The sequence below is a fragment of the Castanea sativa genome, chromosome 9, assembly GCF_040712315.1.
Source record: "Castanea sativa cultivar Marrone di Chiusa Pesio chromosome 9, ASM4071231v1".
NCBI lineage: Eukaryota > Viridiplantae > Streptophyta > Magnoliopsida > Fagales > Fagaceae > Castanea > Castanea sativa.
Genome location: NC_134021.1, coordinates 5,939,549 through 5,952,865, shown reverse-complemented (window position 1 = coordinate 5,952,865; position 13,317 = coordinate 5,939,549). Strand labels below are relative to the sequence as shown.

General features: G+C 33.5%; 1 protein-coding gene across 1 annotated transcript; it reads left to right on the top strand.

Annotated features, from left to right (window-relative positions):
• The first annotated feature begins 906 nt into the window (after positions 1-906).
• Positions 907-13,032, top strand: LOC142609819 (putative CoA ligase CCL10). Its single transcript, XM_075781537.1, has 6 exons — positions 907-2,033; positions 9,514-9,703; positions 10,237-10,382; positions 11,155-11,222; positions 11,354-11,456; positions 12,576-13,032. The coding sequence occupies exons 1-3, from the start codon at positions 1,008-1,010 to the stop codon at positions 10,347-10,349; spliced, it is 1,329 nt and encodes a 442-aa protein (XP_075637652.1). The 5' UTR covers positions 907-1,007; the 3' UTR covers positions 10,350-10,382; positions 11,155-11,222; positions 11,354-11,456; positions 12,576-13,032.
• The last annotated feature ends 285 nt before the right edge of the window (positions 13,033-13,317 follow it).

Sequence of the window (13,317 nt, the reverse complement as noted above, 5' to 3'; positions counted from 1 at the left end):
AGGGCTATCCACGGGTTGGGTTTGTGCTCAACCCGCAACTGACCCGCCGGAGATCGGGTAGGGAGGTGCTGAACCCGCAACCGACGTTGGGTTTTATGGGTTAGTTTCTCGTCGGGTGAGGCCGAAACCTGCCGGAGAGGACGAAAAAGTAGAAAATTGTCGATATCTCGACCATTGCCGTCCAAGATCCGGTGCGATCTAGTCAGATTTGGCAGAAATTTCACCAAATCCGATGCTTTTTCCCCCAAATCGTGCCAAGAATCACCAGATCTGGTATTTTGGTCGCCGAAATTTGCCAAATCGTGTTGGAAAACGCGTAAGAAAACTTGAAATCGTAGCTCGTCGTTCTCTCTTCGGGCGGGTTGGGTTGAATGGGTTTTGAAGGAAGGGAACCAAAACCAAACCGCCAATGTCGGGTTTTGGAGCTCAGGACCCGCGTTTGACCACCGGAGCTGTCGAATCGAGTTGTAGTAGGTCGGGTACAGGCGAGTTGTGCGGGTTTGGCGGGTCTGCGGGTGAGATGGACAGCCCTAATTGTGACTAGTTGTCTGTAATTTTCATAAGATTTCACTACTCAAAGTCAATCACATTAGATAATTGTGAAAATAAAAATTTGACTGTGGTCCTAGAATTTTTCTATGAGTAAGCTTTTTATGCAAGTGATCTAGATTGGGGGAGTTTTTATGCAATCCACCGTATGGTGGTGGTTAAAAGAACCATCCACAAGTCTAAAATTTTCAAAAGATCATATTACATTAAAACCTTTTCCCAATCTAGGTGCTGAAAATGTTATGAATTTTAGTTACAACAAGATTACAACTCGTACCAGCCATGTGATGTGATATGTTCAACGTTCATGCCACTGGCAGTGTCCCTCTCCCACCGTTCAACTTTTTGTTCTATATAACTCTCGATCACCTTGCCTTAATCTCCCATCTTCATAGTTCAAACCCCAAACTTTCCTTAGAAACAAACAATTGCTACATATTCTCACTCCCCAAACACCCATGGGCATGGCAACAGTAACCTTCAACTCCCAAACTCAAACCTACACATCCCCAAGACCACAGATTCACCTCCCCACCAATCCCAACCTCTCTCTCACTTCTTTCCTCTTCCAAAACTCATCTTCCTTCCCACAATGCCTCGCTCTCATCGACGCTGATACCAACGAAACCCTAACCTTCCACCAGCTCAAACTCCAGGTCTCCAAGCTCGCCCACTCTTTGCTCCATCTCAACATTCACAAAAACGACGTCGTCCTCATCGTCGCACCCAACTCAATCCACTTCCCTGTGTGTTTCCTCGCCATTGTCGCTCTCGGTGCAATTGCTTCAACCTGTAATCCTTCGTATACCGTTTCCGAGATCTCAAAGCAAGTCCAGGACTGTAACCCTAAGCTTGTTATAACCGTCCCTGAACTCTGGCACAAAATCAATGAAGTAAACTTGCCTTCCATAATTATAGGATCTTCGAAATCTATGAGTTTTAAAGAAACACCGAGTTCGAAGATTTGGTATTACTCTGAACTGATAGAAATGTCGAACGTGGAGTGTGAATTACCGGATAAAGCCGTGACACAGAGCGACATGGCAGCGCTTATGTACTCGTCTGGCACGACCGGGAAGAGCAAGGGAGTGATTACGATGCATAAGAACTTAATCGCGACTTCGCTAATGGTGACAGCCGACCAGGACCGATGCGGGGACCCAAGAAACGTGTTCCTGTGTTTCGTGCCTATGTTTCACATGTTCGGGCTATCGGTGGCACTGTATTCGCAGCTTCGGAGAGGGAACACGGTGGTTTCGATGAGGAGGTTTGATTTGGAGAAGGTATTGTGGGCGGTGGAGAAGTATAGAGTGACCCATTTGTGCGTGGTTCCGCCGGTGATGATTGAGCTGGTGAAGCAGAGTGCGGTGTTGAAGAAGTATGACTTGTCGTCGTTGAAGCAGATCAGGTCTGGTGCAGCACCTCTTGGGAGGGATGTGATGGAGGAGTGTGCAAAAAAGATCCCTCACGCTGAAATTTGTCAGGTAGAAATCTCTGATTTTTCTTTCATTTTTTTAATTTTTCTTTTTAAGATAATAAGTCAAGTGAAATATTTAACCTAAAAAGTGTTATAAAATTAGTATTGTATTGTTTAAATAACAAAATTTATTATTTAAATAATAAAATCAAGCACCCTCTTTGTATCCATCGCAACATTATCATTGTTGTCAAGATATGTATTAACGATGGTTTAAGGTTTTATATTCGCCGCAACATTCTAATTATTATCAACGACTTAAATAAGAAATGATATAATATATATATACATTAGCAAAATCCTATATTAAAAGGGAAATACTAACAAATACCTTTAAAGTATTGGTTAATAATTTATTTAAATAAAGTTTTTACGGGAAAAAAAAACAAAAAAGCAATTAATATTTTAATAGTTTTTTTTTTCATTTCTCATAAAAGTAGGGTCAAAACTTTTATAAAATGGATTGTTAACCAATACCCTAATACACTCGTTAACATGACCCTATATAAAAAGTCTCCGTTAAGAAAAAAAAAAACAAAACAAAACAAAGACAATGCCATGAGGTAGGGGCATAGCTAGAAAATTTTACTTGGGGGGGGCGAATTGTACTATTGATATGTTAACCATAATTCATATTGAATACAAAATTATTAATTTTGAAATATTGTTATATTCTTAAATATTAATGAACATACAAAAATTATATAGTTTATTATAGACAAATACAAAAAAAAAATCCAATAAAAGAGAAGTTCACCTCAAAATTATGCCCAATAATCTTTAATGGAATAAAGATAGCAATACAAAAATGTGAAAAAAAAAATCTTAAATACCGTTATGCATATCAACACACACATAGTGGCAAAAGAAAGAAACAATAATAATACTAATGGTAAAATAACAATGATGATTGATAAAAGAGAGAAAAGAAATGGATTAATAATTTTGGTTGAGATAAGAGTTTTTTGTGTTGAGAAGAAAGAAAATGGGGCAATGAGCTGGCACTAGCAAGTACAACAAAACTTCGTAAGTACTTAAAGATGAAAAAAAAAATTAAAATTATGTTGAGAAATGAGTTGTCAACGATGCTAGAGAGTGAGTTATTATCCATTAGATTAATTATAAATTTTTTAGACAATTGAAAAGATCAACCATTAGTCATTATCTTTTGGACTAACTATAAATCTTAGGAACTATTGAGATGGACAAATAATAAAATTTTGAAAGGTCAACAAAAAATCAATTGAAGTAACTAAAAATCTTAGAAATAATTGGAGGGAGGGGGCGGTTCTAATTTTTTTTTTGGAGGATTATACCCTATTACTAGTAGCCCCGCCCCTGCCACTAGGGATGTCATGGAGGAGGGTGCAAGAAATATCCCTCGTGCTGATATTGTCAGGTAATATTATACTAATAATAGTCTCTAATTTGAATTTCTTTCTTTCTTTTTGTTTTGGCAAAAAAAAAAGAAACATGTCGGCAGAGATTAATCAGGTGTGCTGTTTTGGGCATGACGTATAAAATAAGGAAGTGCATGGCCAATGAGGATAATAAATGGGTCTGGTTAATGTGTGTTTTAAGAGCACATATTAAATCATTCATTTATATTAAAAAAGTTTCAAGAATTAAAAAAATTGTCAATACTTTCTCACAAGAAATATTTTTTTAAAAATGAATAATTATTGTATACCTTAAAACACACATTAGTAAAATACATAATAAAAAAATTAAAAACGAAACATGTCGGTATGGATGAAGCCTGTTTGAATTTTCACCGCTCATATCTCAATTTTCATTCATATTTTATTCACTCTTTTTCTCTTTATCTTAACCCCAACATGTTTGGCTTTAATTTTCTGCTAAAAAATATTCTTTTTTAACTAAAAATATGGAGTCCTACAAGTCTGACCAGACAAGATCGTGACAATATTCCAAAGTCCACAATTCTGCTCAGAGCCACCACTGCTCCTCCTCTCCTTCCCTCACAAACAAGCCAAGTTGTGTCACACTGCCAAGATGCTCTTCCAAAAAGACATGAGCAATAAATGTAAAACCCAACTCCCCCTCCTACCACCACGGACAACCAGTGCATCCCACAAAAACCACAAAACCGCCGATACCAACCCTTAAAGACCCAACTCACATCTCACCATTGGAACCTACAAACCCACTGATGTTGAAACATCCACAACCGCACACGATGGTTCACCTGGGTTGAGATCTCAGAAAATGAAGCGAGAGAGAGATTAGAGACCCAAAAATCCAGCCGCCGTCTCTCCCTCCTCTGCACAAGCCCAAACAAAACCCACCAATACAAAAACAAATAAACCCATTAGAAGTACAGAAAACCCACAACAAAAACTCACAAAAGCATCGGTGTGATGAGATTAAAAGAAAAAAAAAAAAAAGAGAAAAAAAGAAAGAAGAAGCAATAGATGTGAAGAAAGAAGGAAAAAATCTTGGATAAGACCGATGCTTACAAGACCCACGCACCCATCCCATCTAGTACCTCACTACCTTCTCGAAAAGGAGAAAGAAGTACTGAAACATATTTGGAAAGGAGGAAGGAGGAGTAACTGTAAAGAGAGCAAAAAGGGAGATGAAAAAAAGCCTGATGTGACAACACAATGAATTGGGTACCACGTAGTACGGATTGCATTTAGTTACAAAATTGCCATGAAACTCGTCAACCAAACTTCTAAAAACACAAAAAATGAGTAACGAAGTGATGAGAATTGCTACCAAATTTGCACCAGTGGGGTTCATAATTATTGAATAATAATTGATGGAAACTGAGATATCAACGATGAAAATGACTAAACCAAGTACCCCTCCGTATCGTTTGTTTGTTTTGTTTTTTTAACATGTTCTTGGCCGAAAAAGGTAATATTTAATTAAAATCGTCCCCATCTTCGATATTTATTTCTTTTGAATAAAACTTTTAAATGCTGACAAGAGTTCGTCAAAAATTAATGACATCCTACTTAATTTTTTCTTCTGACAAGAGGTAAAAGAGGTACGGTGATCCTCTTAGTAATGAAAATTTGTTTAAATGCAAAAATGATAGGTTTGTAGTGCTTTTACATGGCAGCCCCAATGACTTATGTATAAGAACATTCACCTCGCTAGAGTTATAAATTTAGTTATTTGAAATATTACGTTATTTATTTTATATTCTCATTTTATAAAACATAACATTAGTAATTTTATTTTAGTTTTTAATATAATAAAATAATATAAATAACACAATAAAATAATATATTTAATATAATAAATAACTATCACAATCACCGCCACTATCATATAATAGCAAATAATTGTTTAATATAACAATGATATTATAAAAAAAAAAAACAAAAAACAAGAGTATATTATTTTCCTCCCAATTTTGGGCAAAAGTGTTATTCCCTCAAATTTCAAAAGAAATTTTTATAATTCACCCAAAAGAAATTTCTTAATTTTAATCCCCTATCACTCAGGTGTCCTAGGATGGTAAATGCAATTTTTAATTGAATGGTTGCGGAGATGATCATGTCTTTTTTTTTCCCAATATTAAATTAGTTGTAAATTTAAATCAAATTAATGTCTTAACTTAATGATAAAAAGACAAAAAAAAAATCACATTGATTAAAAGATAGAAAATATCAAATAAAATAGCAATATATTTGAATCAAATATCAACATTATATAAGATTAAAAAAATAAAAAAACCTTCGTTTTAAAAAACTGATAAGATGTATATATTTGAACCAAACTATTTCTTAGTTTTTTTTTTGGTTAAAATATTTCTTAGTTTCACCTGGTCAGATGTATTTAATTAATTAATTAATATTATGGGTTTAGCCTTGGTTTTGATTATTTGATTCTCTTATATATTAACCTTTTGTTTTAAAAAGTTTCAGACACTTCATGGAATTCCAAAGGGGTTCACTATTTGTGCACGTGGTTCAGTAATCCACAAGTTGACAAATTACATATGACTTTAAAATCATTATTTTAATTGGAGGTGTAATAAAACCACTATTGCAGTATGCCTTTTTAGTATTAATTAACCCATAATTATTTGCAGTTTAGTGGTGTCATAGCTAAACCCATACTGCCTTGGTTTTGATTATTTGCAGTTTAGCCTTTTTAGCAACAACCTAAACAATTTTAGCTATGGCACCACTATTGTAATATGCCTTTTTAGTATTGGTGGTACTAAAAATATAGTTTTTTAGCACCACTAATACTAATGCTCTAAGTATCCAATTATTAGTTGATACTCAAACAAATTGTAATAAAATGTGACCCTAGAAGACTTCGTTGGAATGTCTTAGAGCATTCACACTAATTCATGTATTTTAATATAATAACTTACTTTTTCTATTTTATATAATCATCTTTTAAAACTACTCACATCAACTGATCTATTCTACACTATTCTATTTAAATAATAAATTTCAATTTTTTATTATTAATTTCATCTCATCTTCTCTCCTATATAGTATATTGGCTCTTAGCTCTCTCTCTCTCTCATCCCAAACCACAAACACACAGTTTTCCTCTCACCTCTCTCTTTCTCATTTCATCCATTCACTCAAAGTCACATTTTCTCTTTCGCTTAAGAATTTCCCTCATATTCTCTCTCTCCTTTGAGCTCCCTTTCACAAAGATCCACAACCTACACCTCTCTATTCCTCATCAGATAGTTGATCTCCTATTTGAAACAATCATTCAAGGTGATGACGACGGCATACTTGGCGATGGTGACGATTTGGATTTGAGTTTGGGTTGATGGGTTTTCCATTGATGAGTTTGAATTGATTTTTTATTTGATTTTCTATTGATTTTGAATTTGATTTTGGGTTGATTTTGTGATTGGAATATCATGTAATGTAATGAGTTGTGGTGGTTGGATGGTGGGGTGGATTTGCAAAAAAGTTCTTTGTTGTTTAGAGAGAGAGAGAGAGAGAGAGATTAATAAAATATTAAATACATAATTATAGTAACCATGTATATTTACATGGTTACAGTAACAACTGTGTAAATTTACACAATTTTAGCCTAAGAGAATTTACACAATTCTCTTCTTTATCCATAGGAGAATTTATCTTTTTTTGGACAACCATCAGCCGAGCTGCACATCCTCCCTGTAAATTAATTTCTCAACTCGAGCCAATTCTTTCCTCTTCTTTTCCAGCTCTCTTCTTACATTGCCGAAACAATTCCGGCTCCATCTTGTTAACTCCTTCCCACAGGATTCAATTTTTCTCAACACTTGTAATTTCAACTCCCTCGTAACTAGCTTGCCACACTCCTTCAATTGTTTCCCCACATCCTTTGTCCACTAGCCACATCTCTTCAAATCTTACAAAAGCTTACAAATTGATGTGACAGTTAAAATTATTTTCCTATCAAAAAAATAAAAATAATAGTGATATATGTCAGTTCAACAAGATAATAAGTGAGGGGTGATGCAAGGGATACTATAAATTTTACTACATAAAGTTTACAAATTGACGTCTCACAAATTACAAAAAAAAAAAAAAAAAAAATCATTCATTCATTTATTAGTGGTTGAAGTCTACCAATTACATTCAACGTCACAATGATTTGTAAACTTTATATAATAAAATTTGTAGTAGTTTTAGTATTTTCCATAAATGAGAATTTGAATTACTTCTTATGATTGGTGGTGGCACTTTAATTTGTAAGACTTAGGAATTAAAATTTATAATATTTCTAAAACCACTAAAAAAATATTGCGTATATGTAACATTGCTCCTAGTTTATTCCTGTTTTTTGACTTTTTTCTTTCTTCTTCTTTAACTGTATTATCATTTTTTTTCACGAACTTCTTCAATTTTTTTGCCTTCTATATCTCTTTCTTATTTTCCCTTTATTTCTCTTCATCATTTTATTCTTTACGCTACTATTCTGCAAAAATTCCACTGATTTTCCAATTCCTTTTTTATTACCATGGTAGAGTTTTCATTACTATTTTTGTACCAATCAAAAACGATTTATAGGCCCAAAAAGACCAAGATATGCCAAAAAGGTTGAAATAGTATGAAACACACCTTGGCATTCAAACCAGTACATTTCTTGGGGTTAGTATGTCGGTTTGATGACCAGTATGCTATATTTCTCCAAAATGACTTTGGACTTTTAAAGAATAACCAAATATATTCAGAATCTCCAAATTAACCTAGATGCCCTTGGAATACTCAAAATGATCAAAATACCCCAATCCTCCATAATACCACCTAAGCCTCTAAAATGATCAAAGTAATCCCAAAACCTCTAAAATTAATAAAATATCTTCGAGACATTCAAAATGATTGCGAAAACCCCAACCTTCAGAATAATTAAAATGCCCATGAACCTCCAATACCTTTGAAACCACTAAAATGAACAAAATATTTGTGAAGGATTATACAATTTAATCATATATTGGATTTTATTCCTAGTTTGATTTCCCGATAGCAATCTTTTTACCAATCCAAATTTTCATAATATTGTCACTTCAACAAAATACCTCTAATTTTGGTCATGTTAGAGATTTCAAGGGTACTTTTGTAATCATGGACGTTTTAGGGGGCATTTAGGTCATTTTGGATGTTCTACAAGTATTTTGGCCTCTTTGGGTGTTTTATTCATTCTTCTAGGGGTGTTTTGGTCATTTTGGTCATTTCATGAGATATTTTGGTAATTTTAGAGATATTAGGTTATATTTTGATCATTGTAGAAGCTCTAGAAATATTTTAGTCATTCTGGTAAGTCTTCAATGTATTTTGGTTATTTAGAGTTTTAGAGTTATTTTGAACAATTTAAAGAAGTTCTTGTCATACGAAGTTCTAAACCATGCAACTACAAGACAAATTGGTATTAATCTAGAATGAATCTCTTATTGAGTTGGGTGAGATAAAATTATATCAGTATTGCATACTTGTTACAATAATCAAACATTTTCAAGTATTTTGTTCTTCACACTGCAGAGGGAAGTATTGTACATGTCATAACTTTCCTCTCGAGAGAATTGCAGTTATGATTAATTCTTAATTGTATGTTTGCTATTTTTTAAAAAAAATTATTTTTCAATAGAATGAATGATTTATGCATTAAGATATAAGTTAGTAAGACATAGAGGTATTGCCTCCTTCCCAACTTGAGCAGAAGTTTAGTTGCTCAATTGCGAAGGTGAAGGCACAGAAAGCATAGGAACATTACAATGGCTATCTTTTAAGCCTGCTCTAACTTTTTTATGATAAGCCTATAAACTGAAAAGGTGAAATTTTCTCACAAATTTTCAACAAACATGCATTGCTTCATCTATCATGGAAGCATATTATAATATAGGGATAAGTTTCTAAATTTAGTATCAATAAAGAAAAAGCATATGATAAGCAATACATGTAGAATTATGCATTGAAGCTTCTCTGTGGTAGTTTGTAGCGAGAAAACTCACATCTTGATTTCAAGTGCATTATGTTGTATTCTGGCAGGGCTATGGAATGACAGAAGCTTGTGGAGACATCTCATTGGCAAATCCAAAGGAAGGATCTCACCTTTCTTCCTCAACCAGAACACTCCTTTCGGGAGTTGAATGCCAAATAATTAGCATAGATACATTACAGCCTCTTCCACCTAATCAATTAGGAGAAATCTGGTTTCGAGGACCTAATATGATGCAAGGTTGAGTTTTTGGATCAATGTTTCTTACTAGATTCTTAGTTTTGACAGGGCATATGTTGATTTCTCAATCCAAAGTACCTTACAGACTTTTTTCCCCCTTAATCCATCCAGTAGTCAAGAAAGTTTGTGTCACTGATTTTGCACATTGCTAATGTTAAAATAACAAAGTATGTGGCTAGGGATTATATATACATTTGCTTGTGTTAAATTAACTATTATTTCAAAAGCTTCTTGCTTTCCTTGCAAGGACTCCTCTTTTGGTCGTGGAGGTAGAGTGGAGTCAAAGATTGAACTCAAGATCTCTTACTATGATACAATATTAAATTACGAAAAGTTTAAATTGTTAAAAAATTGTGAATTTAATCAATTAACCATAACTCCAAGTTCTAACAGCTTGCAAACCTTTGGGATAGAGTTACTTGAGTATGTCAGGGAGAAAACACCTTGAGAGACTCATTGGTTAAATTACTTTTTCCTTATAGATTAAATATAGCTAGAATGATTCATGCAATATCTCAAAATCCTTCTTTCAGGTTATTTTAATAATCCACAAGCAACAAAGCTAACAATAGATGGACAAGGATGGCTGCACACAGGAGATCTTGGATATTTCGATGAAGAAGGACAATTATTTGTTGTGGACTGAATTAAGGAGCTCATCAAGTGCAATGCCTTTCAGGTAACTTATCCTTTATTGATTGTTAAAAGAGAAGGTGTATGTGATATTACTAACCATTTCTTGTGAGAAGATTAAAGCTTCTTGTTTCCTTTACATTTTATATTGGCAATACTTATCCTAACAGTGCAGGCATTTGACCCTGGGAAAGTTTACATTTGCTCATATAGCAGTATTGGGGAAATTAGATATATTCTTCCCCAGTGAGCGAATAATCTATGAGCCTCTTAGAACACTTTAATGATTAATGAAAATTAGCTAATCTGATTCATTTGATACTATTGTCAAGTATTTTTATTTACTAAGAAAATATCCCCCAAAGTGCTATATATATAACTTTTACTACTAATGACTTGTCACCAAGTCTCTCCAGTCATCCGATTAGCTTGGAAATCAGAAAAGCACTTTCTCCTATGAGTCATTAATTTATCAATGCCTCTGATTTTTTTTTACCTTTTGTTAGGTGAGTATATAAGTTAGCTTGTATTTGTGTTCAGTGTCATATACATCGACTATAGCCAATCCCAGAAGTTCAAAAAAATGAGAGTTGCGATAGGTTGGCGGTTAAGTTAAAATTTAGCCACTTCATTATGAATTATTATTAGGACTTTTATAGACTTAACGTTTACTTTATATTAACAATGTATACTTACATTGTAGACACACAAAATGTGTACAATGTTATACACATTTTGCTAGTACAATGTAAACTAAAACTTTTCCTTATTATTACTATAAAAGGTAGTGTATCATCTTTTACTTGACTGCTTGTTAGGTGGCACCGGCAGAGCTTGAAGGGCTGCTGCTTTCTCACCCTGAAATATTAGATGCTGTTGTGATCCCGTAAGTAGGAGAGTCATATAAATTCTCTGTCATAATTTTCCTTATGCTTTATAAGCAGTTATACATGTCCATCTGTTGCCTTATCTTTGAATCACTGCATGACAGTTTAATTACAATTTCAACTTTCGTAGATTTCCTGATGCCAAATGTGGTGAGGTCCCAATTGCATTTGTTGTGCGTGCACCAAACAGCTTGCTAAAAGAAGAAGATGTTCAAAAATTCATTGCAAAGCAGGTATTTTTTTTTCTTTTTTTTTTTGGGGTGATTTTAATTGCAGTGATGACAGCATGCTGTATATCTTTGAGGAAATAGCCATTTCAGTGAGGAAAATCCACTCCTAAATTACTTATCTAGTGTATAATGCATATATGTTTATCAATCTAAAAACCTAATATATGATAAGAGGGTCACGTGTCTATTTAGCTCTAGGGTGAATAGGACAAGTGCTTATGAGTTTGTGAGATAAGGTCGATAGGGTTTTGGGTATTAGTGAATTTTTTTGATAATGGTGGAGATGTTTGTATGTGGGATGAATGGGAGAAGAGAGTGCTGATTAGGGATTGCTATGAGGGAATCTTTGTTCCAAGAAAATAGAGAGAACCGGATTAGAGAGAGAGAGAGAGAGAGGTGAAGAGAGACCGTAACAAAGTACATCAACTTGTCAATAATGACTTATGAGATCTAAGTCTTACAAGGAAGCTTATATACATTGCCAAGCCCAACTCCTATTGGTTGGTCATGTCCTTTTTAGATGATTGAGCAATTAATTTCAAAAGAATTGAGAAGTCATGTACAACAGAGCACCTAAGCCAAATAGCTGAAAATAATAAGCCCCAAAACAGCCTACACCAAAATTAGAAACATTGAATGAAACAGGGGCCAATCTATAGATGTGTCCCTAAGAACAAAATGAAAAACACCCCAAAAAACAAATGTGCTAAAGATGTGTAATTAACTTTGTCACCATATTGCCAAGACTTTACTAACACTTATTAGTATTTTCAATGAAAACGTTTAAATATTTCTTCCTCTATCATTATAAGTATTGAATTATTTAAAAATAGATAAAAAAAAGTTTGTCACAATGTTTCCTAAATGAATGCATATTCTTAAAGAGTAGGACTACAAATACTACAAGTTTTACCATATGAAGCTTACAAACTAATATGTCATTAATCTCAAAGAGACAATTCAAATTTTTTTATGAAGTGGTTGAAATCCATCAATCACATGTATTCTCACATGTCACTCACATTAGTTTGTAAGCATTATGCGATAAAACTTATAATAATATCTTTTGCATTTTTCATCCTTTAAACTTTGATTTTTCTTTTCTTTTTTTGCCTAATATAGGTGGTGCAATACAAAAGGTTACGGGCAGTAACTTTTGTGAACAGCATCCCTAAGTCTGCTTCTGGAAAGATCTTGAGAAGAGAGCTCGTAAAGAAAGTCCAATCCAAGATATAAAGGAACAAAGGTTGTATATTTGTATTACAATCTATCCTATTACTTATTCTAAAAGGAAATGTTAACGGATGCCATGAGATGTCCGTTAAGAATAATTTAGTATGGAGTTCACTTAATAAAAAATTGATATAAATTGATGAAATGATTGAAAATTGTATTGATGTGATAAGTGAAACTCAAAAAGTTGGCTTTATTGAACATATTTATTATTATTTTCATTTTCCTATGCTTGGGGGGTTGTTTCAAGCTCTATTTAAGCCTTTGGCTCAATCTAATAAAAATCAGAGTGTATTTTCAGAATTTAAAAAAAAAAAAAAAAAAAAAAAACTTGTGTTTTTCATAAGGTGGATTTCTTCTAAATTATCTCTTATCTCCTACGTGGATTCCTTTGGGTGGCGAGTATCAGTTTCTGTATCTTTGGGGTGATGTTAATCTATATCCTATAGAGTGGTGAGTCAAAATATTTTTGTATCTTTAGTTAAATTCCTTTGGGTGGTGTTATCTGTATCTCTTTGGGTTTACTAATTTGGTGGTGAGTTTATCTATCCTTTAAATTATTGAGTGTATTTCTTATACCATAAAACCAGAAAATATAAAATATATTCATCCAGCCTATTTTCATTTATCA